General features: G+C 43.7%; 1 protein-coding gene and 1 long non-coding RNA gene across 3 annotated transcripts in view; one reads left to right on the top strand and one right to left on the bottom strand.

Annotated features, from left to right (window-relative positions):
- Positions 1-24,098, top strand: part of LOC137537737 (fatty acid desaturase 2-like) — an 80,848-nt gene that overhangs the window by 19,903 nt on the left and 36,847 nt on the right. Inside the window, exons 3-7 of the mRNA XM_068259675.1 lie at positions 1,969-2,079; positions 9,032-9,229; positions 13,013-13,114; positions 20,952-21,077; positions 22,944-23,004. Coding sequence (XP_068115776.1) covers positions 1,969-2,079; positions 9,032-9,229; positions 13,013-13,114; positions 20,952-21,077; positions 22,944-23,004 — 598 coding nt within the window. The remainder of the gene's footprint in view (positions 1-1,968; positions 2,080-9,031; positions 9,230-13,012; positions 13,115-20,951; positions 21,078-22,943; positions 23,005-24,098) is intronic.
- The window catches only part of LOC137537739 (uncharacterized), a 51,735-nt gene that overhangs the window by 4,732 nt on the left and 22,905 nt on the right, over positions 1-24,098 (bottom strand). Inside the window, exons 2-3 of one of the 2 annotated variants that reach the window (XR_011024666.1) lie at positions 20,924-21,149; positions 2,075-2,382 (exon numbers count right to left, since the gene is read on the bottom strand). This is a non-coding gene — a long non-coding RNA (uncharacterized lncRNA). Of the gene's footprint in view, positions 1-2,074; positions 2,383-20,923; positions 21,150-24,098 lie in introns of those variants that run through there. The other variant, XR_011024667.1, reaches the window with a different exon arrangement.

Here is a 24,098-nt window from a genome sequence, read left to right as displayed (position 1 = left end):
TCCCCAAGTGTACAGACAGTAGTCGATAACTAGTGTGGCAGACAGTGACAATAAAAGTCCGTCACATACAGATGCAATCAGTAGGGTCAGACAGATGCAGTCACAGATCACAACAGATGCTGGCCTGTAAAGTAACTATTACACAGTACTGAAGCTGCGTCACTAAATAAACTCACAGACTAGCAGTACAAATTAACTAAACTAGTAGTACACAACAACTAACTATAATCCCTAACTTACTTAAGCTAGTAGGCTAAGGCTACCTAGGCTAACAGGCCCTAGCCTGCACACAGACCTAACACTAGCCTAGCACAGTATACAGTACACTACACTAGCTGACTGAACTATAACAGTCAAATCACTAACTATCAATAAATCAGTACAATAAATGTGTTCAGGAGGTGTAAAATAGTAAAAACGCTGTGTTAAACAGTTGAAAAGCACTTGCTCTGACGAACAGCGGCACTGGAAATGCTCTCAGTACCGCATTCACAAGCAAGGACGGGCTCCTTAAGATGGCCGCCGCCTTATATAGAGGAGGAGAGGGCCAGGTTCCCCTCCTCTGATTGGTTGCTAGGGCCTCGGCTGGGGGCCTTCTGATTGACCGGATGACCTCATCCCCTGGATACCGCAATCTGGATTCGTGATCACGGCCGAATTCGAGCGTCACTATCCGTATACATTTGAATTTGGGATCGGTATTGATCTTCGAATTCGAGTCTGGATTCATGAAAAACAACACGTGATCACGGGTAAATTCGAATTCGCGAATAGTGATGAGCAACCCTGGTCAGGACAAAAGTACTTATAAATATGCAATGTAAAAGAGAACCCGAGGTGGGTTTGAAGAATGTTATCTGCATACAGAGGCTGGATCTGCCTATACAGCCCAGCCTCTGTTGCTATCCCAAACCCCCCTAAGGTCCCCCTGCACTCTGCAATCCCTCATAAATCACAGCCTCGCTGTCGATACACAGCGTGTCGCAGTGTGGGCTGTGTTTATCTCTATAGTGTCAGTCTGCTGCTCTCCCCGCCTCCTGCAGAACTCCGGTCCCCGCCTGCGTCCCTTCCCTCCCCGCTGATTGGAGGGAAGGGACGGGGGCAGGGACCAGAGCTCTGCAGGAGGCGGGAGAGCAGCCGAGACTGACACTACAGATGTAAACACAGTACGCCCAATGCGGCTGTGATCTATGTCTGATTGCAGAGTGCAGGGGGACCTTAGGGGAGTTTGGAATACCAACAGAGGCTGGGCTGTATAGGCAGATCCAGCCTCTGTATGCAGATAACATTCTTCAAACACACCTCGGGTTCCCTTTAAGTTTTGTGCATGCATACATATTTATATATATTTTTCTGCTAAAGTTTAATGGCATACCTATATGGTCACTTTCTGTGTCACCTCTGCAACCCCCAGTTATATATAGATGTTCTGGATGTCTTTGTTTGCTTAAGCATGAAGTATCCACATAACCTTTCCTGGCCTTTCCTTTGTTTGCTTGTGTAGCGTATAGGTGGGATGTGTACCTACAGTTACTAAGTTCAGGTTGTTTTGTTAACTGTGTTTATAGAAAGACGAAAAACACGGTCATTTAACTGTCTGTTGCTGTGGCAACTTCTCTCTCTGTTTTTTTTTTCTGATCATCTTTTAGCCAGTTTCTATTAATTAGCTCTGTTTATAAATTCAATCTTATGGGAATTGGAGAGGCCTTGTTGAGTCTGAATGACACTGAAACTTACCGTTTCTAGCAATTTCAGGAAAGGGTCTTTAGACCACATCAGCCAATCAGATTCTTCCTTGTATCCTCTGAAGATGGTGTGAGGATATTAAAGGGGGAATATTATTGGCTGCCACAACTCTTCAGGTATTTAGATGAAGAAAATAAGAGTTAACGTGCTATGGTAACCTGTTGTACAGTTATGAAATGATTAATATTTAGTCATGCCCTGATCATTGTCTCTCTCACACAGGAAGCCTTTCAAGCATTTCACCCAGATCTGAATTTTGTAAGGAAATTTCTCAAGCCGCTGTATGTTGGAGAACTGGCAGAAAATGAGCCCAGTCAAGACCGTGGTAAAAGTGTAAGTTTATAATAACATTTTTACAGCTTAAAGAAGCACAAATCCCCCATTGAATGTTGTTGCATGAGGAAAAAAAATAACTGCATTTCTCCAGGAAAGAACGTTTCATCCCCACTTGTCTTTTCCCACACACTCCTACAATGTCTGAATACCTTGACCTGCCTCCTGAAGAATGTAGTCAAGTGCTATTGTTGGTCCCCCTCTGCTGATGGCGAGGCGTCCTCGTGCGCTATTTATGTCCCTCTCAACTGGCTTTCCAATAGGAATAGAGTTGAGTAGCTTAGCCACACCCCCTTCAGAGTCCTGAAAAGGCCAGATCAAAACCAATTAAAGGAAAATTAAAGCAATTCTGGTTCACAAGAGGAACAGATGCCCAGGTAAAATGATTAAATGGGTCACTATGAACAACTGCAACACTTTGGCTTTTGATATACAACAATTTTCCTTGCACTGGTTTTCATAAATCTGCCCCAATGAGAGGTAGTGCAGCTATTTCCCATCTGCAGCATTGTAAAAGGAAGGAAGCCCAGTTCCATAGCAGGGATTGGATGGGGCTGAGTGACATTCTTAAATGGGCACTTGTGTGGCAGTGGCGCTCAGATGACAAGAAGGCGGAGCCTAGAGGAAGAACATTATTGCAAGTACACTACCCGTCAAAAGTTTTAGAACAACCCACTTTTTCCAGTGCCTTATTGAAATTCAATATGTTTAAAGTGTACCTGAGATGGTTCACTGTACCTTAGTTATACTTACCTCGGGCTTCCTCCAGCTCCATGAAGTCCGAGGCCTCCCTTGCTGTCCTCCCCAGCCCCTCCGTTCACTAGATATCCTTGTCGGTAATTAGTTCCATCACCGTCAGTTGTGAGCCTCTGCGCATGCGAGGCCTAGCTGCATGCGGGCCCCACTCCCATACCTGGGAGAGTTATGCGCCTGTGCAACACTACTGCGCCTGTGCAGAATGCTCCCATGCACAGGAGCCTGACAGGGGTGTGCGTGTGCGGCAGGGCATGCGCAGAAGAGCACGGCCGCCGGATTACTGATAAGGATATTTAGTGAACGGAGAGGACGGCGCTGGGGGCCACGAACCTCATGGGGCTGGCAGAAGCCCCAGGTAAGTATAAATAAACGCACTGGGGCCATCTCAGGTTCCCTTTAATATCTTCTAGCATTATGAAAAGAAGTCATAGAACAAGTAAAGAATTGATGTTAAAAATGAAATGATGGAATCCATTTATAAACCAAAATGTATTCTAATCTTTTGACTATCAATCTTTGGTAGATGTACCGTAACTGCTGGTGATTACTCTTGTGGCATTCTTTCTACAATGGAAATCAAATATTCTTCAGAAATGTCTTTCAACTCTTGCAGAAGTTTCTATAAATATGTGGCAGTTTAAGTTGCTTTTCCACTCTTCTGTTCAGTTCATCCCAAAGCAGCTTGATGGGGTTTAGTTGTCTTAGTAAGTTGTTAAAGGACACCTGAACTTAGAGGGATATGGAGGCTGCCATATTTATTTCATTTTCAACAATGGCAGTTCTGCAGATCTATTTGGCTTCAGTAGTATCTGAATTACACACCTGAAACAAGCACCCAGCTGATCCAGTCAGGCTTCAGCCAGAAACGCTGAAAGTATTAAAGGTAGAGGCTTAGCAGGTTTCAAAGGAAATGATAAACCTATCATTTGTATAGCGCTTTTCTATTGTCAGACTCAAAAGCGTTCGAGAGCTGCAGCCACTAAGGACACGCTTAAGAGGCCACCCTGCAGTGTTATGGTGTCTTGCCCTAGGATTCCTCACTGAATAGGTACTGATCCAAGCCAGAATTCAAACCCTGGTCTCCCATGGCAAAGGCAGAGCCCCTAACCAGTACACTATGCCGCCTGTATCCCTCAGTTCATTTTTTGTTCCCTGCAAATGGCTATTTTGTATAACCGAGATATGCACATTATTTTCCAGTTTGGAGTAACTTTATCTATTTTAACCTCTCTCAGTTTACCACTTACCTTTGTATGATGGCAAGCAATTCATTGGATTTGATCTGCTTGAATATTAATAAGAAACTGGAAACATTGGGGTGTTCTAAAAGTGGCTACTAATGATACAATTTGCAGAGCGATCAATTACGAACGAGTCTTCTTATGAACAAATGTAAATGATCGTTTAGGACCATTAATGGACAAAAATCTCCTAACCAATCCGATCAGATTAATGAAATCAATCCGAATTGAGGTTCGATCCCCTCAATATGATCAATTGGTTAGGAGATTTTTTGTTCATTAGTGGCCCCAAACGATCATTTTTTGATTGTTCATAAGAAGAATCATTTGTAATCGATCCTTAGGCAAATTGTATCATTAGTGGCCACGTTTAAACTTTTGCCTGGTAGTGTGCACCAATACAGGTCTGCTTTTTAGCCCTAGTTGATTTTTCTTTTCATTAAATGTATATATTGTGCGTATATTTCAGAAAAAAAAAATATGCTAACATTTTTGTAAAAAAAAAAGTTTTGTATTCATATTTGCAACTGCTTATGGCGGGGATCACAGGCCCCCAGGCCCTCATCACCAACAGCCTGGAAGTGTTGGTGATGGAACTCGGTACCATGTGGTTTGGAATACCAAGGCCGGATTTATACTTTTTCCTTCCTTAGGCCACCTTTCTTGAGGCTCTCCTTCCATGTGTGGCATCCCCCTCCTAATCCTTGTGCTGCCCCCTCTTCCAGTACTAACCTTCATGTACAGCAGCCCCTTCAGTTTTTTACAGATTGCTTGGGCAGCAGCTCCCCATTCCAGTGTTGCTCTTTATTTACAACTTTAGTACTGAATTTGCAGCAATTTTTTTTCATATGCAGCAATCCCGCCTCCATGTCCAGCCGCCCCTTAGCCAGCTGCCACCCAAGGCCCAGGCCTTTGTGGTCTTTTTAAAAAAAAAATACAGCCTTTCACCACCATTTCAGCATGAAACAGCAGGATGGGGTGCGTTTCATTTAGTTCTAATACATCCTCCTTCCATCCTCCTATACTTTTTCTTTCCAAGTGAGTTGAGGGAGCCAAGTTTGTGGGTGGCGGAGAGCACATGAGATGGCATCTGGCTGTCAGCATTGAGGAGCTGGAGATGTGTTTTTAATATTGCAAAACAAAAATGTTTTGTAGCAACCTACATAAGTATTTTTCTATAAAAAAATATACTGTCTATACAAGTTGAATGCATTTGAAAAAGAAAGATGAAGTTGGGCCTCAATCTTTTCCCCACTTTATCTAAAACTAAATAATAGTTTGGGGTAAAGTTGGGCTTTAAAGAGACACTGAAGAGAAAAAAAAAATTATGATATAATAAATTGATTGTGTAGTACGGATAATTACTAGAATATTAGAAGCAAAGAAAATATCCTCATATTTTTATTTTCAGTTATATAGTGTTTTTTAAAACATTGCACCATTCTCTATTTTTATTTATTTGCAGTTTCTCCACTACTCAGCATTCTAAATGATTTTACAGAGCAGCTCAGTGAACTTTTGAACTGTCCTGAACTGTTCTCTGCAAAAGAAAAGCCTGGCAGCTGAGATAATAAACTTCAGATAACAGAGCTCTCTGCGACTTTGAAAGTTGTGGAGCTGAATGGCTTGTTTTGCATAGATAACAACTAGAGTGTCTTAACTCCTCCCGTATTGGAAATCATATTAGACTTATGTCTCTGCTCCCAATATTTTATTTCTTATCTGTACTACACATACAAATCATATCATTTTTTTTTTCGCTTCAGCGTCTCTTTAAAGAGGAACTTTAGCGAAAAGGGTAAAAAAATAAATCGATACATAGCAAAGTGAAAAGTTAACAATAGAAGAGAGGTCAAGAAATGATTGATATTCATCATGCAATTTGTTCATGTGGTTTGATTCACAATGAGCCTACACATCATCATCTTTACTACTGGCAGACAAGAAAAAAAACTAGGCAGCACCAACTGCTATTATTTATAACCACTCCCACTAACATTGCGATAGGCTAAAAGGTTGTTTTTTTTTTTATAGATAAGCATATGCACAGATGGAGATACTGGTTGCTTGGCAGTTGTAAACAGCTGTTATTTCCACAATGCAACAATGTTCACAGACAGGAAACGGTCAGGACCATAGTCACGACATCACACTGTGGGAGGGGTTTCACCAAAATATCAGCCATACAGACCCCCCTGATGATCTATTTGAGAAAAGGTAAAACTTTCTCTTGGGAAAGGGGGTATCAGCTACTGATTGGGGTGAAGTTCATTCCTTGGTTAGAGTTCCTCTTTAATGTAATGGCCTTGGACCATTTGGAAAACTCAGACGCTCAGGTTGCTGTCCTTCTCTTTGACTTTTGAGGGCTGCGTATCACTGGAACTGTTGATTAAATTGACATGCAGTTTTCACTAAAGAAAATCTCTGACTATGTATTTTTCATCATCTGCTCAGTCTTTGTTGCTGAGGTTTGGGACAGGTTTGCTTTAAATAGACCCGCTGAGTGACAGTTGGCCCATTCTAGACAATAAGGGTGAATTGTAAGAAGTTAGCTGGGCATGTTATTTGCTGAGTAACATAATCTGCCATCTCCATTATTGATGTGTGGTCATTGTGCGTGGGTGGATAAATAGCTATCTGGGTTCCTGTATTATTAATATCATTCCCGGGCTGTCTCGCTCCCTGACCTCCACAGAAACACGAGCCGGAACTGCAAATCTATGATAATTGTACTACAGATTGTTCTTTATCAGCGGGTACAAATATCTGTGTCCATTCATTGCCATGCAGGGCATGCTTTCTATATCTGCTGGAGAACTGCGCTGCTTCTAACAAATGGGACTAGAGCTGCTCTTAGCTATGTGCTGGGCATATAAAGGCTGGTAGAGCCAGACAAGTCTTTGTTATCAGCCTCATTGGAATGTTTCACCTTGCAGCCAAGGCTTATTGTTGTCTCCTTCAGCTTTTATAAAAATGTATGCTGCTGCCAGGTCAGACATCGGGGCCACCATAGCCAACATGGGGCAACTGTTTGCAGAAAACTACAGCAGCACCCTGTGACATGTGCTCTGTTATGATCACTCTCACTTGCCAGTAACAGTGTTAAAGGACCACTATAGCGAAAAATGTTAACATTTTAAATAGATGGATATACAGATAAGAAGTATATTTCACTCAGAAAAATTACGGTAAATGCACTATGAATTAGTTTTCTCCTATTTGTATCAGAAACACAGAGGCGCCAAAAGGATAAAACAATGTTTGAATAAACAATAGGGGAAGAGGTACTCACCTCCCCATAGAAGAAGAAAAAGATAAACGTTTCAAAAGTATTTTAGTAATGTACTCCAATAAATGCGATGCGTTTCATGGGACATAGTCCAATTCCTCAGGCAGTGGAACAGGAGCAGCTGATCCGTTATCTAAGGGAGCATGGCCGCCACGCTCCCTTAGATAACGGATCAGCTGCTCCTGTCCCACTGCCTGAGCTGCTCCTGTTCCACTGCCTAAGGAATTGGGCTGCGTCCCATGAAACGCATCACATTTATTGGAGTACATTATTAAAATACTTTTGAAATGTTAATCTTGTTGAATATTCTATGAGGAGGTGAGTATCTCTTCTCCTATTTTTAATTTGAACATTGTTTTATCCTTTTGGCGTCTCTGTGTTCCTGATACAAGTGTCACTAGTCCACCTTTGGTGGAGGGGACTACCCCCGTTCTTCCTGCCTACAGAAAGCGACATATTAATCTACCCCCAGAGGACTGGTCAATTCCCCTAATGCCTTTAAAGTGGTTGCCTGTCAGCAACATACCTTTGTGAGTATATCTTATCTTATTTTCTTTTTACCATATTGGATGAAAATACTACACTATAGTGGGCTATCGATTTCTCTATTGTTTTTACTTTTCTCCTATGTTGCTGTCGCTTACTATAGGCAGCAACAATCTGACAGGTTTTGCAGTAAAACAGGGATCAACTTTTATTTATATTTTAGATTCTAAAGTCTGTACATACGTTATTTTAAAACTGAACTAATTATACGATTAAAATTTGTGCTAAAATATTTCTATGGAAAGTAACGGATTTGGTTGTCTATCCAAAATCAGTTGCTTTATATACTCCTAACATATTGCCTATTCAGTAAGGAGACTTTGGGCAAGACTCTCTAACACTGCTACTGTCTAGTGAATGAACAATTAAGGAATAAAGGAGGCACTCAAAAGGTGATTTTTAAACTTTTGTTTATCTATACAGTAGCAGAACCAACACCTGCAAGTGAGCACACCCTAGTGTATGCAGCTCTGGCGCTTTGAGTCCACCAGGAGAAAAGCAAGATATAAATGCTCTGTGTCTTGTCTAATATTCGGTATCTAAACTGAATGGACAAACAAATTCAGTTACTGGTATTTTAAAAAGATGTTACCATGTAGACAGTGCCTGTAATGAAGCTAAATACTTCAAATACTGTGATCAAAACTTACTGTGTGTGTTACCTCACAACAGTGACTTGAAAGAACATTACACTTTCATCATCAATGCTAGGGACATAGGCAGGTACTGCACAAGTCTTCAATGTTATTTCGATCTGCAGCCAGTGTCAGTAGCTGCTTTCTCCAATAAGCTTAGTCTGTTCTGCACAGGATTTTAAGGCATGCTCAATTGAACATTGAATTTTCAGGCTGCTAGCTTATCTAGAAAATGTTATTGCACAAAAAGTGTGCTTTAGCTAAAAGGTAACTGACACGTATGCCTGGATTTTGGTTTGAAGAGCAGCGCATAGTATTCAAGCAGAGGTCATGGGACCAAAATTACATGGAGAAGGATGGGAGCCAATTTTTATTATTTAACTACAAGTGACAAGAATCTGTGATTGGCATATCTGCTCTGAGGACTTTCCAAAGTTTATTGCAAAATGTTCATCTTTTCATCTTTTCTGAACCTGTACATACAGATGGAGCAGGTAGAAGACTTTCAGAAGCTGCGTAAGACAGCAGAAGATATGGGGCTTTTCGATAGCAGTAAGGTATTTTTCGCCTTGTACCTGTCGCATATCATTGTCCTGGAGGCCCTAGCCTGGGCTACCCTTCACTACCTTGGCAATGGATGGATACCGACCATCATCACCGTTATGTTGCTCACTATTTCTCAGGTTAGTTCACTTTATTACAAGCAGTTGCTTTATCCATGTATATAATTTTAATTGACTTGCAGGTGTAAAATGAACTTGTTGTATAAAATATGGTAGAGAGACCAAACAGTAGTGGAGTTACCCTCCCTCGCAGTGTGATTATTTCCAGATTTTAGGGTCTAAAAGCAGTGCAATTTTTTCACAAACTTTTAGAACCAAAAAACATTAAAAAAAATTAATACCGCAGTGAGATCTGCAGCAGCCCTGCACAGACTCACCTCCTATAATGAGATTGCCGCCTGTCTTCATGATGACCAACGGCGATCTTACCAGAGCGTTCAAAAAGCCTCTTAGGAGGTGAGTTAGAAAAACCCACACACAGCACTGTCTCCCAAATACCTCCTGGCGGCAACCCCGAGTCTCGGGACTACCATTCCTGGCTTCTTTTTACCACCCTGAGCCGGGTTACAGTCAAGGAGGTTAAATAAAATTACAACAAGACTTTCATTGGTTGAAATGAACAACAGCACCACAACGTTCAACTTTCTGTAGCTAAGGTCCTTATTCAATGTACTTTTTCGTCTAAGTTTACTCCTAGGTGATATTTTCATGCCTTACCGCCACCAGCAAGCAAGAATATACTCTCAATAATTTTGGCAATACTTTTTCATCTACTTTTTGGTACTTTTTCAATTGCAGGGTGCTGAAAAGTTACTTCAAACAGAAGATGGAAAATTATCTCCTAGGAAGAAAATTAGAAGGAATAGTGACTTGAATACGGGGCTAAGAGGCCTGTTTAATGGTGTCTGATCTCATATTCTTTTTAGCACTTTTGTTTTCTCTAGTTGTAAAAATCAGATTGACCCTTTAACCTCTTGAGGACCAAGGTGTTAAACCCCCCTAGTGACCAAGCTATTTCCTTCTTAATTGGCCATTGCAACTTTAAGGCCCAGCTGCAGGGCCGTACAACTCTGCACACAAGTGATTCCCCCCCCCCCTCCCTTTTCTCCTCACCAACAGAGCTCTCTGTTGGTGAGGTCTGATCCCCCCCCCCCCCCCCCCCCTGTGTTTATTTATTTTTTAATAAATATATATTTTTTTTAAATATTTCTTGCCATTTAATTTTTATTTTTTTTTACCAAATCCCCTCCCTCCCCCCAGCCGGCCAATCACGGCGATCGGCTGTCATAGGCTTCTGCCTATGAGAGCCGATCCCTCTCTTGTCCCCCAGGAGGACAGCCGTGCCACAAGGCTGTCCCCAGTACAGCGCTGCTGCAAACTGCTGCCCCAGGGTTTTACGCCAATCGGCGTTAGCTGGTCCTGGGGCTGCCGCCGCGGCCACGCCCATTGGCGTGACGCGGTCGGCAAGCAGTTAAGATCTGCTGATTTATAGAGTGATGATCTGATTTTTATGATATTGTTAGATGTGATCTGGATTGCCTTTTCCAAGCACAGTCGGCTCCACACCTTTCTTGAGGCCAAGGACAGCAGAAGACATCAGGTAGCCATGGATCTGTAGCTTTTAAAAATGGTGACCTACCTCAGAAAGGGGTGAAAAACATTTTGTATAACACTCTGCTCCATTGAAGCCAATGGTGTTCAACACCTTTAAAGTGAACACTATTTTTTGATCTAGAAAGTGACAGCCCCTTCCTAAAAATGGCAATTAGCAACTTTATTTGATGATCACCACTGAAAGCTTGGGATCACAGATAACTGTCAATGTCCTGTAAAGTGAAAGTTGCTTGTCACTTTTATCAATAAGGTGATTTGAAGAGTAGATGAAAATGATCACCTACGAGATAACTCAGGAGAAAAAGAGAATTGCATGTGGGCCCTGGTGCCATATGCAAGTCACGTGTTCTCCTAAGTTTTCTCCTAGGTGATATTTTTACACCTTCGCAATAAAATGCATTTTAAGAAACCGGCAAGCAAGAAAATACACAGAATAATTTTGACAGTACTTTTTCACCTACTTTTTGGTATCTTTTCAAGTGCTAAAATTTATTTTAAACAGAAGGTGAAAAATGATCTCCTGGGAGAAAGCTTAGAAAAAGTGAATTGCATATGGGCCCTGGACTCCCAGAGTGCACTGGGAGGAGCAGTTTGCATAACTAAATAGCACTGGCTAAACAACACTGGGAGGGAGGTGTTACATACCAATGTACAGCAATATATACACATAGGAAGTGTTTCTGATGCTGAAGACAGGATCATTTAAGTACAATTGGGTATCCAAAATAATGCATTACTATATGTGTCAACTGTATGGTATTGTGGTGCCTCCCATCCTTTTTGAATAATTTTTTAAAGAGAACCCGAGGCGGGGTTCTGACAATGCAATCCACATACAGAGGCTGGGTCTGCCTATACTGCCCAGTCTCTGTTGCTATTTCAATCCCCCCTTAAGTTCCCCCTGCGCTTTGCAATCCCCCATAAATCACAGCCGCGCTGTGCTGGCTGTGTTTACCTCTGTATTGTCAGTTTCGGGCCTTCCCCCGCCTCCTGCATAGCTCCGGTCCCCACCCACGTCCCTTCCCTCCAATCAGCGGGGAGGGAAGGGACGCGGGCGGGGACTGGAGCTATGCAAGAGGCAGGGGAGCAGCAGACTGACAGTGCAGAGGTAAACACAGCCCGCTGTGACACGCTGAGTGTCGGCAGCGCGGCTGTGATTTATGGGTGATCCCAGAGCGCAGGGGGGGCTTAGGGGGGATTGAAATAGCAGCAGAGGCTGGGCAATACAGGCAGACCCAGCCTCTGTATGCGGATTTCATTGTCAGAACCCCACCTCGGGTTCTCTTTAAGGGAAAAAAATCCTAACAAGAACTGTAAAAAAAAAAAAGCCACTTAAACATGACAGTAACATAACTACTGCTGCTGCTTCACAATTTCCTCTGGCACTTTTTCACAGACCAGTAACATAACACCTAATAATACATATTAGTAAGGAAGATGAACCAGATGGCTGAGGCTGGGTGCACACTTGTCAGTGCGTGAAAGGTTGCGTTTCCTGTCATGTGCGTTTTCAGTGCGTTTTTGGTGTGTTTGCGGTTTTTTTCACACGTCTTTTTCTTGCGTTTTGCGTGCGTTTTAATGTTTGTGGTTCGCAAATGAGCATATGCATTTTGTATGCGTTTTGCATGCATTTTTTAATGCATTTTATGCAAATCTCTAAGAAGTCAACAGGAAGTGGAAATACATTATAAAACGTGTTTTTTTTTCTTCTTTTTTTTTTATGCATATAAAAAGCATTCAAAATGCACTAAAACTCAATACCTCTGCAACACCATTGACTTTTATTATGTTTGTTTTTGATGCGTTTTTGAAAAATATGCAACAAAACCAGCATTTTTATAAACGCGTATTACAAAACGCATAAACATGCTTTTTTTTAATGCGGCCTATTGACTAATATTAAACACATAAATGCTGTGTTTTACACATTGCTAGCGTTTCTGCTAAGTGTGTTCCCTGCCTCCAGCAATTCTTTGTGAAACAGTATCCAGGACTGGTAAAGTAGTGGCCACTAGAGATGGTCAATCAGATGCAAAAAGAGTTGATACAGGTTTATGCAAATTTATGCTACTTGAAAATGAACGGAATTGCATCTTGGTGGGATTCATTTGGTAAATTTTCAAGCTGCATGAATTTGCATGCATAATTTGTATTATATTGCTTTAATGTGTTTCTAGAGATTTAAAAAAAAAGAGCTTATAGCAGAATTTGCTGTGTTACAGGTTAAGGGGATATATGCCATATTCTTGGCATTCTGTATTTATACTGCAAATGTCTTATTTCCTGCAGGCCCAGGCAGGATGGCTGCAACATGACTTTGGTCACCTATCTGTCTTTAGGAAGTCCAAATGGAATCATATTGGCCACAAGTTTGTCATTGGCCACTTGAAGGTATTGTGATCTTGTAGATATTTAGAACTGTAATGGCAGTACAGCTTAGGACCTAGATTAAATGTAGTAATTCACTTTTGAAAGCATAAGTATAACTGTGTATTTATTGCAGAACTTCAGTAAACATTAGCAGCCAACCTCCTTTTCTTTGCAATCTGGTTGGCTGTCCAGCTCACAAGTGTGTTGCAGGAAGTTATAATTAAATTTGGCCGCACATCGGCTGTGAGCAGGAATTTGACAATTCGATTTGCCTGCAAACCTGATTAACTCTAGCTACATGAATGAAGCACTCATTAACCTCCCTTGAGTTATAATTATTTCCAGGTTTTAGTATCTGAAAGCGGTGCAATTTTTCACACGCCTTTAGACGCTAAAAATCATACCACTAGATAGATCTGGGCAAGCCCTGTACATTATGCATCTCCCATGGATCCAGCTCGGGACTACCGCTCCGAGCTGCGGATTTCCATTCCGAGCCTGACTCAGGATTACCTCTAAGGAGGTTAAAGTACCCGTTACCCTCTTCCCCCGCCTCTTAAACTTTTAGTATTGCTTTATTGCTGGTGCTGCGACTAGCACACAGCACCAGCCTTCCCCCTCCTGTGCCCCCTCTAACCCCCGTTCTGCTCAGTCAAAGTCTTCGACTGAGGTCTTCCTCCTCGCTGTGCGTACATTACTCCGCCCCTTCACCTACCGCTTTAGTGCCACATGTGTTTCAATGCACACAGCGCGCAGGGGAGCTGCGCTGTGTGCGGACTTGTGATAATTGAAGTTGGATATTCTTCCGACCTCAATAACATGAGCCCACACACAGCGCAGCTCCCCTGCATGCTATGTGCAGTGAAAAACACATGGAACGAAAGCGGCAGGTGGAGGGGGCAGAGTTGTGTACGGAAGAACTGTCACTTCCTCCCTGATTATTGTTGTTAGAACGGGCCACAGGGGGGCGCTAGAGGGGGCAGGATGGTACTGTGTGCTGTGAAAAAGTCACACAGTAACAATAACAATAACAATAATATTTATATAGCACTTTTCTCCCTGGGGACTCAAAGCGCTGCGACCCTGCATTATGCAGTCTCAAAGGCTCGGGAAAAGAGGTGAGTTTTTAGCCTTTTTTTAAAGCTGTCCAGAGAAGGAGCCTCTCGTACTGATTGTGGAAGTGAGTTCCATAGAGTAGGGGCTGCGTAGGAAAAGGCCCGAGCACCAAATGTTAAGTGTATCCTGGGAATAACCAGCTTCATCTTGTTGGCAGAGCGGAGGGTGCGTAAAGGGGCATAAAGTTCCAATAGATCCGCTATGTATTTGGGTCCCATGTGGTGTAGAGCCTTGAATGTCAGCAGGCAGATCTTAAAATTGATTCTCCATTTTACTGGCAACCAGTGAAGAGTTTGCAGTACTGGGGTGATGTGTGAGCTGCGGGGGGCATTGGCTAGGAGTCTGGCTGCAGCATTCTGTACTAGCTGTAAGGGGCGCAGAGCCTTATCTGTAGATCCGATGAACAGGGCGTTGCAGTAGTCTAGGCGGGAGGATACAAATGCATGAACCAGGGCAGGTAGGTCTTCAGCTGGGATAAGGTGTTTGATTTTCGCTATATTTCTTAGATGGAAGAAGGAAGACTTGACGACAGCTGATACCTGCTGTCTGAGTTTTAGATTTCCATCCAGGATCACCCCAAGGTTTCGCACAGAGTCTTTATACTGTACAGTATCTCCCCCAATTGCTAGTTTGAGGTGGTGAGCGTTTTGAACTTTATCCATCATGTGTGGACCACCTACCACCAACACCTCTGTTTTGTCAGAGTTCAGCCTCAGCCAGCTGGTGTTCATCCAATTTTGTAAATCCACTAGACACGCATTTATGGATGCTGATGGGTCTTGGGTGCCAGGCTTGAAGGACAGATACAGTTGTGTGTCATCTGCATAACAATGGTATCCTAGGCCATAGTTCTGGATTATTTTGCCCAGTGGGAGCATGTAGGCTGCAAAGAGTAATGGTGATAGTACAGAACCCTGTGGAACTCCATAGGCAAGTGGCACTGGATTAGAGTAGTGTGTGCCCAGACATACTTGCTGTGTCCTGCCAGATAGGAAGGTCTGAAACCATCTAAGAACAGTACCCCTTAGGCCACAGTAATTCTTCAGTCGCTGGATAAGAATTTCATGATCCACAGTATCAAATGCTGCTGACAAGTCAAGAAGAATCAGAACTGAGCAATCACCCTTGTCCCTTGCAGTAAGTAGATCATTCATTACTCGGACTAATGCTGTTTCAGTGCTGTGCCTTTTCCTGAATCCTGACTGAAAAGTATCAAAGATGTTGTTATCTGTAAGCCTGGCTTCTAGCTGGTTGGCGACTGCTTTCTCGATAACTTTTGATAGGAATGGTAAGTTTGCCACAGGTCTGTAGTTGGTTACAGAATCAGGATCTAGTGATGGTTTCTTCAGGAGGGGTTTTATGATTGCTTTCTTTAGTTCTTCTGGGAAAAGACCACTTTGCAAGGAGCACTGAGTGATTTTGTGAAGTGCTGGCCTGATCAGCTCTGGGCACTGCATTAAGGATCCAGTTGGGCCAGGATCCAGGTCGCAGGTAGTGGGGCGGAGACTTTGAATGAGAATTCCAAAATCTTCTACACTCAGAGTGTCAAAGACTTGCCATGGTGGTACGGTAGTAGGCATATGCAACGTCCAGTGGTCAATTGATGTAGTTGGTGTAATGCTGGCACGGATGGTAGACACCTTGTTTGTGAAGAAGGCAGAGAATTCTTCACACCTTTCCCTGGAGTATGTGGTTGGGGCTTTTAGGCAGGAAGGATTGCAGAGTGATTCCACTGTGTGGAAGAGTTGAGCAGCTCTGTTGTTGGCTGTAGATATTTTGTGCGAGATAAAGTCTGATTTTTTCTTGGTTATTGCTTGTTAGTATTGTCTGAGGTGTTGAACTAGGCTAGATTTGTGCTCCTCAGACCCTTATTTACGCCACTGTCTTTCTAGTCTGCGCCCTTTCTTTTTTAGATCCATGATGGTTTTGTCAAACCAATTAGCTTTCTGCTTTTTGGTTGCTGATTTGGTGCGCCATGGGGCAATACTGTCAAGTGTTTCATATATCGTGGTGTTGTACTGGGTTACTAGAGTGTTTGGGTCCATTTGACTGTGGAGCAGATTTGTAAAATCCAGGTTGGCAGTTATCCTCTCCGGTGTTAATTTACTCAGGGGACGGGTTTTGATTGTTTCTTTAGGGAGCTGCTTGATAGGGTGATGTTCAATAGTAAACTGTATTATGTGATGGTCTGACCACACCACTGGGGTTACTGTTATGTTACTAATGTCCATTCCAAGGTGGAACAGTAAGTCTAGCGTATGCCCTCCTCTGTGGGTAGCTGATTTTACAACTTGTGTGAAGCCTAGTCCACCCATGAGATTTATTAGTTCATTTGCATCTTGTGATTGAGTGTTATCAGCCCGGACGTTGAAGTCACCAAGGATGATCCATCTCGGATAAGACAGAGTCAGCATGGCCAGAAGTTCTGGGAATTCCTGTAGGAAAGGGTCAGCATCTCCGGGGGGACGATAAACCACTAAAATTTTGAAGCCTTTACCAGCTGAGATCTGGGCACCTATACATTCAAAGGACTTTGTTGAGCCAACATTCAGGGCTCTGAGCTGCAGAGTTGTTTTGCCACAAATTGCTACACCCCCTCCTCTGCGGTCTCGTCTTCCCTCACTTAGGACTGAGTAATTGTATGGGATGGTTGCTTCCAATGTGGGGCCCGCATTGGCATCAATCCAGGTTTCTGTGATGCATGAAAAATCGCATGTCTGAATAAGGTCCGCAATAATGGCTGTCTTATTGTTTATAGAGCGGGCATTGCAGAGCAATGCCGTGACTGCATGGGGCTTAGCAATGGCGACTGGGTTCACTGCCGGGGTGTTACTGCATCTCTGACTAGGGACATGGTAACTTCTGCTACTTTCAGCCTCTGATTTCCAGTAAACATCACTGGAGATCGCTGGAAAGTTCTTTCCCTTGAATGGACCTGGGTCCCTGAAGTTGGACTGAGTCTGAGTGTGGCACTTTTTATGGGCCTGGCCGCCTTTTTTACCTCTGTGCGTTTTATTTAAAATCCCTAGAGATTGCAGCAAATTAGCTTGTTTTTTCCCAATGTGAGATGCAGCTCTCAATGGCCTGAGAGATAGTAAGAAGCTGGCTGTATAGATTAACATTGCTCTTTGTGAAGGAATGGGTTAAGTAAGCTCTTCCTTTGATTGTTGTTGTTTAGCAGTGGGGGGTAGACAAAAGCAAATGCTGGCCTTGTGAATCTAATAGGAGAGGTGTGAAAAGTCCATTGATATGCGGAAGCATGGGGCCTACTAAGGTTTACTTAGAAAGGCAATGGAGTCAATATAATTTCAGCCTCTGAATGCATTTCAAGTATTTGTACAGTCTGCAAAAACGGATTGCCAGCTGAAGGATATTACTGCTGTTTGAGGAAGGAGGATGAATTCCCTTACCTTGGGAAGAGGACTTGGGAAGGTAGGAGATCTGCTTGCTGTGTTGCATGGACATGCTTTTTGATGTGTTTGCTTGTTTGAAGCTGCGGACCTCATGAGTATCCAGGTGGAGAAATCTTATTCCATTGTGTGTCCTTGTAGGAGTAGAGAAGGCTTTTGTTTGTTTGTGTGGATTGTCAGCTTCCCAATCCCATGCAGGACTCCAAAACCAAGGTCAGCTACACATGACTTTCATGGTGAGTACAATCCAGCTTGTAACTTAGCCATCCATAAACTTCCACGTTTCCCAGAAGGATCCAGTTGTAGCCAGAGAGTTCATGGTGCAGAATCTGTACGTATTTTTGTTCCTTCTGTGCATATATGTGATTAATGCTTCCCAAAGCCGAGACAAGGTGTGGAGCAGGTAAAAGGAGAGGCTGCCATCTTGAGCGCGCTCAATAATAATAAAATAATTTAAAAGTATATCAAGACCAGGCCAGGTGTACTTTAAAGAGGGAAATAAGGTGAAAATAAAAAAATATGAAGTGGGAACATTCTCCAAACAGTGGGCTGTCACCACGGCTGCAGGGAAACGTTATTTTACAGGTGTAGAAAACTCATAGTCACACAGTGTCTTCTGACATGCCTTGGGCCACACTGATGCTGCTAATATGTGACCGAGACCTTACTATGGCTGCTGACAGGTACTTGGGACCTCACTAGCTTCTACCAGGTGTTGTTGATAAATAGGTGATAGGTATAGAAATGAAAAGTTCTGTGGTGGAAAGGTTTTGTAGAACAGATGAATATTTATAATGTTTGTACTGTATAAGCTACAGAAGCAGAATGGTAGCGGTGACATGTAACTGTGACTGTTGACATGTCATAAGCTGCACTGCTACGGTTGACATGTGACTAGAACTGCAAACGAAAAAGATCCGCAAGCCAGACGAGGTCGGTGAAAAAGCTGGTATTCTTTATATGACAGATAATGTGACCACACTGTTTCTTCTGACATGTGACTACGCTGTAACTGTTGACAGGTACTGCATTGTCCACACTGTGACTGCGTACATGTGACTTGGACCTCATAGTTACTGCTTACATGTGACCTCATTGTGAGTGCGTACTTGTGATTGAGACCACATTGTTATTGCTGATGTGACTGGGACCACACTGTAACTTCTGACAAGTAACTGTAATCATACAGTGACTACGGACTTGCCTTGGGCTATACTCATACTGCTAACATGTGACTTTGACCACACTATGGCTGCTGACAGGTAACTGTAATCACACAGTGACATCTGACATGCCTAGGGCCACACTGATCCTGCTAACATGTGACCACACTACACTGTGGACTTAATTCACTAAGACAAGTAGCATGCCTTATCAGAGTTAACAGAGTTAACAAGCCTTATCAGAGTTAACACACCTTATAGGAGTTAACATGCCTTATCAGAGTAGCATAGCGAGCGCTACGAACTTATGCCTGCTAATTGGCAATGATGAGAGCTCCACTCGTACTGCCCTGAGCCCCCGCGGATCCAATCACTTTAAAGGACATTATCTCCGCATTTTGATTGGCCCAATAGGCTGCCTGTCACTTGACAGGAAACTTGACAGGCAGCCTATTGGGCCAATCAAAGTGCAGGGATAATGTCCTTTAAAGTGATTGGACCCGCAGGGGCTCAGGGAAGGAAGAGTGGAGCTCTCGTCATTGCCAATTAGCAGGCATAAGTTTGTAGAGCTCGCTGTGCTACTCTGATAAGGTGTGTTAACTCTGATAAGGCATGCTGTTTGTCTTAGTGAATCAAGCCCTGTGACTGCTAACGTGTACTTGGAGCCTCACTAACTTCTACCAGGTATTGCTGATAAATAGCTGAGGGGTATATACTATACATGAAAAGTGCTATGATGGAATGGTTTTATAGAACAAGTTAGGAATATCCATAATTGTATATACTCAAAGGCAGTTGTAATAGGATGTGGACGCAGTGCTGCGCACGCGTATTACCAGGGGCATCTCTAGCCATTTTGTCACACCAGGCGAGAAATCCTGTAACACCCCCCCCCCCCCCCCCGTGATTGCCCCCCAGCCCCATACCCCCCACCCCTGTGGTGAACCCCAGACCCCCGAAAACCACTGAGGCGCTACACCTGCTACTGCTGGAATTCTGTTTTGTCCCCACTTTATTGCCTGATGAAGCGGGCTCGGCCTGCGAAACGCGTTGCACTTTTGGGGTACCATAAAATAAATGTGATTGCTACTTTTCAGACAGTCTTTCGTGTATGCTTTATGGAGGTAAGTCCACCGCTTCCTCCAAGCAAATTTTAAAGGTTTTATCCATTTTTTTTCTGCTGGCGCCTCTGTTCTCCTACTGTAAAATCTGTATTGCAGTCCCAAATTACACAGAGACTAGTTGCCGGTAATAGGACTGCTGTCCCTGCCAGTCTCCCACACAAGTCAGAAAGGAGTCCTCCTGGAGTCTAGGGACTGTCAAAACTTTTCAACCTGTTTAACACCTTATCTGCACATGCAGTCATTATAACAATGGGGAGAGACAATACAGATGTTTTCCCAGGGACCCTCCAGCCAAGTTCTGCATCATGCTGTGTATATTTACCAGCTTGCCTGTCCTCTAATTGCACTTTTCTCAGCTAGCCTATTGTTTCACATTGCTGTACAACAACAAACCTGAATACAGCAGACCATCACTAAATCACTGAATAAAAGCCTGGGGGGGGCAGTCCATGCCTGGCTGCTAATCCTGCTATGCTCAGTCTCTACATCCACTCAGTTACTAGTAGCAGAGAGAGAGGAACTGAATGAATCAGTGAATCAGAGTGAAGAGTCAGGACTCAGAAGCTGATGCTGTACTCCGAGCCTTCTCTCACTGACTCAGTACTGTGGTTCTTTGAATCATTGAGCTGAAGGAACTGAATTAATCAATCAGTGAATCCAGTTATCAGTCCAGTCAAGTGCTGCTGTTAGCTGCTGCTGTGTAAACTGAAACCTTAGTGGGCTGAGAGGCATTTATTTTCTCAACTCTCAGCAGCGCTCCTGGCTCCTCCTGCCGCTCTAGGCAGGAATTTATAGCTGCCTGGTGGGTGAGACGGCTCTGCGTATTACAACTGCCTACTGTGCTCATGGCGAGGAAGGGAGAGAGGAGGCAGCGTTTGAGGCAGACAGGCGCGTGCGCGACGGATTTTTTTTAAAGAGTCAGGAGATTATTGGTGTTTATATGACCCACTGAAGCAGAATGTTAGTGGTAGCAAGCAAAGCCTTCAGTGAGTGCAGTGCATTGATATTTTATCTTACCTGAGTCCCTCCTTCCTTCACTGTACAGGGGGCATCAGCCAACTGGTGGAATCATCGGCATTTCCAGCACCACGCCAAGCCCAATATATTCAGCAAGGACCCTGATGTGAATATGGTCCACATATTTGTGCTGGGGGACACACAGCCGGTGGAGGTAGGTGCCTTTATTCAGTCTGTGCCTTAGGATACTGTCTGCTATATGATCATGACTCTCAGGAAACAGAACCTACAACAAGGATTTCAAAAGGAATATTTAGTCAAACAATGATTTGCAGTGTTAAGGAAGAGTTCCCGGACAGCCGGGAGAACTCATACAGCCTAACCTGCTAAGATGAGCAATAGGCAGGGGCGTAGCTAGGGGTGGGCAGGGTAGGTCATGTGCCCCCGGGCGCTGGGTCCCTAAGGGCGCCCAGCTGTGACCTGAGGTATTTTTTTTAGATATATTTATTTATTTATAGCGGAAGTGCAGAGAAGAGGGAGAGCAGTGGGCACAGGCAGCGGTGGGGAAGGGCAGACATCCCCACTTCCCTAACCTTGGGGTTCCCCCTCTCTCTGGCTCCCCTCTCTAGATATGAGGGGCGGGTGACAGAACACTTACCCTGTACATGGTGCATAGAAAGTTCTGTGCTCCACTACTCTGGTCTAGTCTAGATCAGAGTAGTAGAGCACAGATCGATATACTCCTCCGGGAATAGAGTAAGTGTTCTGTGGCCCGCCGCTCATATTTGGAGGGTGGACCGAGAACGAGGGGAAACCCAAGGTGAGGTAAGGGGGGGGGCGTCCGCTCTTCCCCACTGCTCTCCCTCTTCTCTGGGCTCCCGCTGGGGGGGGACACCTGGCTACCTATTCTGGTGATTAATATACCCTTGGCTACCTATTTTGGGGATTACAATACCCCTGGCTACATATACTGGGGACACCTATACCACTGGCTACATATACTGGGCACATATACCCCTGGCTACATATACTGGGCACATATACCCCTGGCTACCTATTTTGGGGATTACAATACCCCTGGCTACATATACTGGGCACATATACCACTGGCTACATATACTGGGCACATATACCCCTGGCTACCTATTTTGGGGATTACAATACCCCTGGCTACATATACTGGGCACATATACACCTGGCTACATATACTGGGGACATATACCGCTGGCTACATATACTGGGCACATATACCTCTGGCTACATATACTGGGCACATATACACCTGGCTAATTATATACTGGGGGAACATGTACACCTGGTTACCTATTCTGGGGACACATATGGGCCTGGTTTACTGCCACTGGGGACACCTATAGACCTGGTTACCTATACTAGGGGTACCTATTTTGGGGAACAGCTGCCAGATTATATGTATGTTGGGGTAACCACTGCTACCAGATTACGTCTATTTTGGGGGAACCATTGTCATATTATCTGTATTCTGGAGGAACCTCTGCCTAATTACATGTATTTTTGGTGAAATGCTGTCAGATTACATGTATTTTGGGTGGAAACACTATGACAGAGCTTAAACTTCCCTGGCAGACCTTTTACACCACTGCGAAGGTCATATATATTTGGCCCCACCCATTACCACACCCACATTCTGTTGCATGGTCACGCCCCTTTTTGGTGGGGCACGCATACTTCTCCCCTTAGAGGGCGCATTAATAGTCTTTGTCCCCGGGCGCTGAAAGCCCTAGCTACGCCTCTGGCAATAGGGATGCCTGTACAGGACCAGTATGACAAAGCACCGTCAAATTTTAAATACAAATGTTCACATACATAATAAATACATTTCTGTACAGTAAGATGCATTGTAAATACATTTCTTCCTATCCAGCTGTCATTTACCAGATAGGTGGGTTTCTGGTTGCTTGTGAGTCATATACTCAAAATCATTTTGACAGTACTTTTTCACCTACTATTTCATACTTTTTCAGTACGTCTAAGACATTACTGATCATAATGTTATTGGTCTCTTGAGTAAACGTGCTCTCTCACTTTTGCTTCCACCCAGTATGGAAAGAAGAAGCTGAAGTATCTGCCATACAATCATCAACATCAGTACTTCTTCCTGAGTGAGTATACATTCAGGTTACATAACCATTTCTCATATTCTTAGATTAGATTCCTTCTTGACAATGCAGTATACATTAACTGTCCATGTCCACCACTGGCTCCTACCTCCATCGCACACGCCCGTATGTTACTCCGGCAACCATATGGGGCGCATGTATGGATGGAGCCCAGAGCCAGTGGTGGACACGGACGGGTAAAGTGTACTGCACTAGGCACCGGGGGGGGGGGGGGGGGGGGGCTTGGCACATTAGACATTAGGAGGAACAGCGTGGGCCGGCGAGGCAGTGAATGCGGCGTCACAAGGCTTATTCTGGATTGATTTCATTGAGAAAACGATCGGGAATCCGCCTCCGGTTTATGAACAGCCGGAAGATCTCTCTCTAATCAGATTCGATTAAAGAGGGATTTGTCTCTTGGTCCCTTCTGCCCATCATCACTAGATGTATGGCTACCTTTACTCTATGCTCTAAAAGATTAGCCACAGCGTTATAACCTTTATGAGGAAAAAATCTTCAGTATATTAAATCCTAAAAAAAGCGAAGTTCTACTTGTTTTCACTTTTGCAGAAAGCAAAGGGTTACGCCTCCGTGTTTACTATATGGAGAGCTGTCAAGGCAGAGCTCTCCTGCAGTCTATTCACAGTTGCTGATAAAAAACTGTTTAGACAGGTTTATTTGCCTAAACACAAAACACAGAGAAATGAATTTCTTCAGCAAGTTTATGTAAAATAAAGACTTTTCATTGTGTGCTGTGCAAGAGTTCAGGTCCACTTTAAGTATTAGAACACTAGTACTGTAAAGAAAACCCAAATTAAACGTTATTTCACTTGTCCCCATCTCTTCTGTAGTCTAAATCCCTAATTAACATTTTTTTTAAGCGTGTACAATCTTCCATCACCTTGCTGGCCAGATCTGCAAAATCTGATTCATGGGGGCTAACGGCACCTGCAGAGCTGACATTTCTGAGTGTAATCGGACGCCTGCTGCAGACAGTTGTAGATTTTCCCTACCTCTGCTGCTCCCCTGCCAGATGTTTTGTGGGGGGATGGGGTACAGCAGGGTACATCAGTCAAGTGTTTCTGTCAACTTCACAG

Source organism: Hyperolius riggenbachi, chromosome 11, assembly GCF_040937935.1.
Source record: "Hyperolius riggenbachi isolate aHypRig1 chromosome 11, aHypRig1.pri, whole genome shotgun sequence".
NCBI lineage: Eukaryota > Metazoa > Chordata > Amphibia > Anura > Hyperoliidae > Hyperolius > Hyperolius riggenbachi.
The sequence above is the reverse complement of the archived record's forward strand: the minus strand, read 5'-3'. Positions and strand labels throughout refer to the sequence as shown.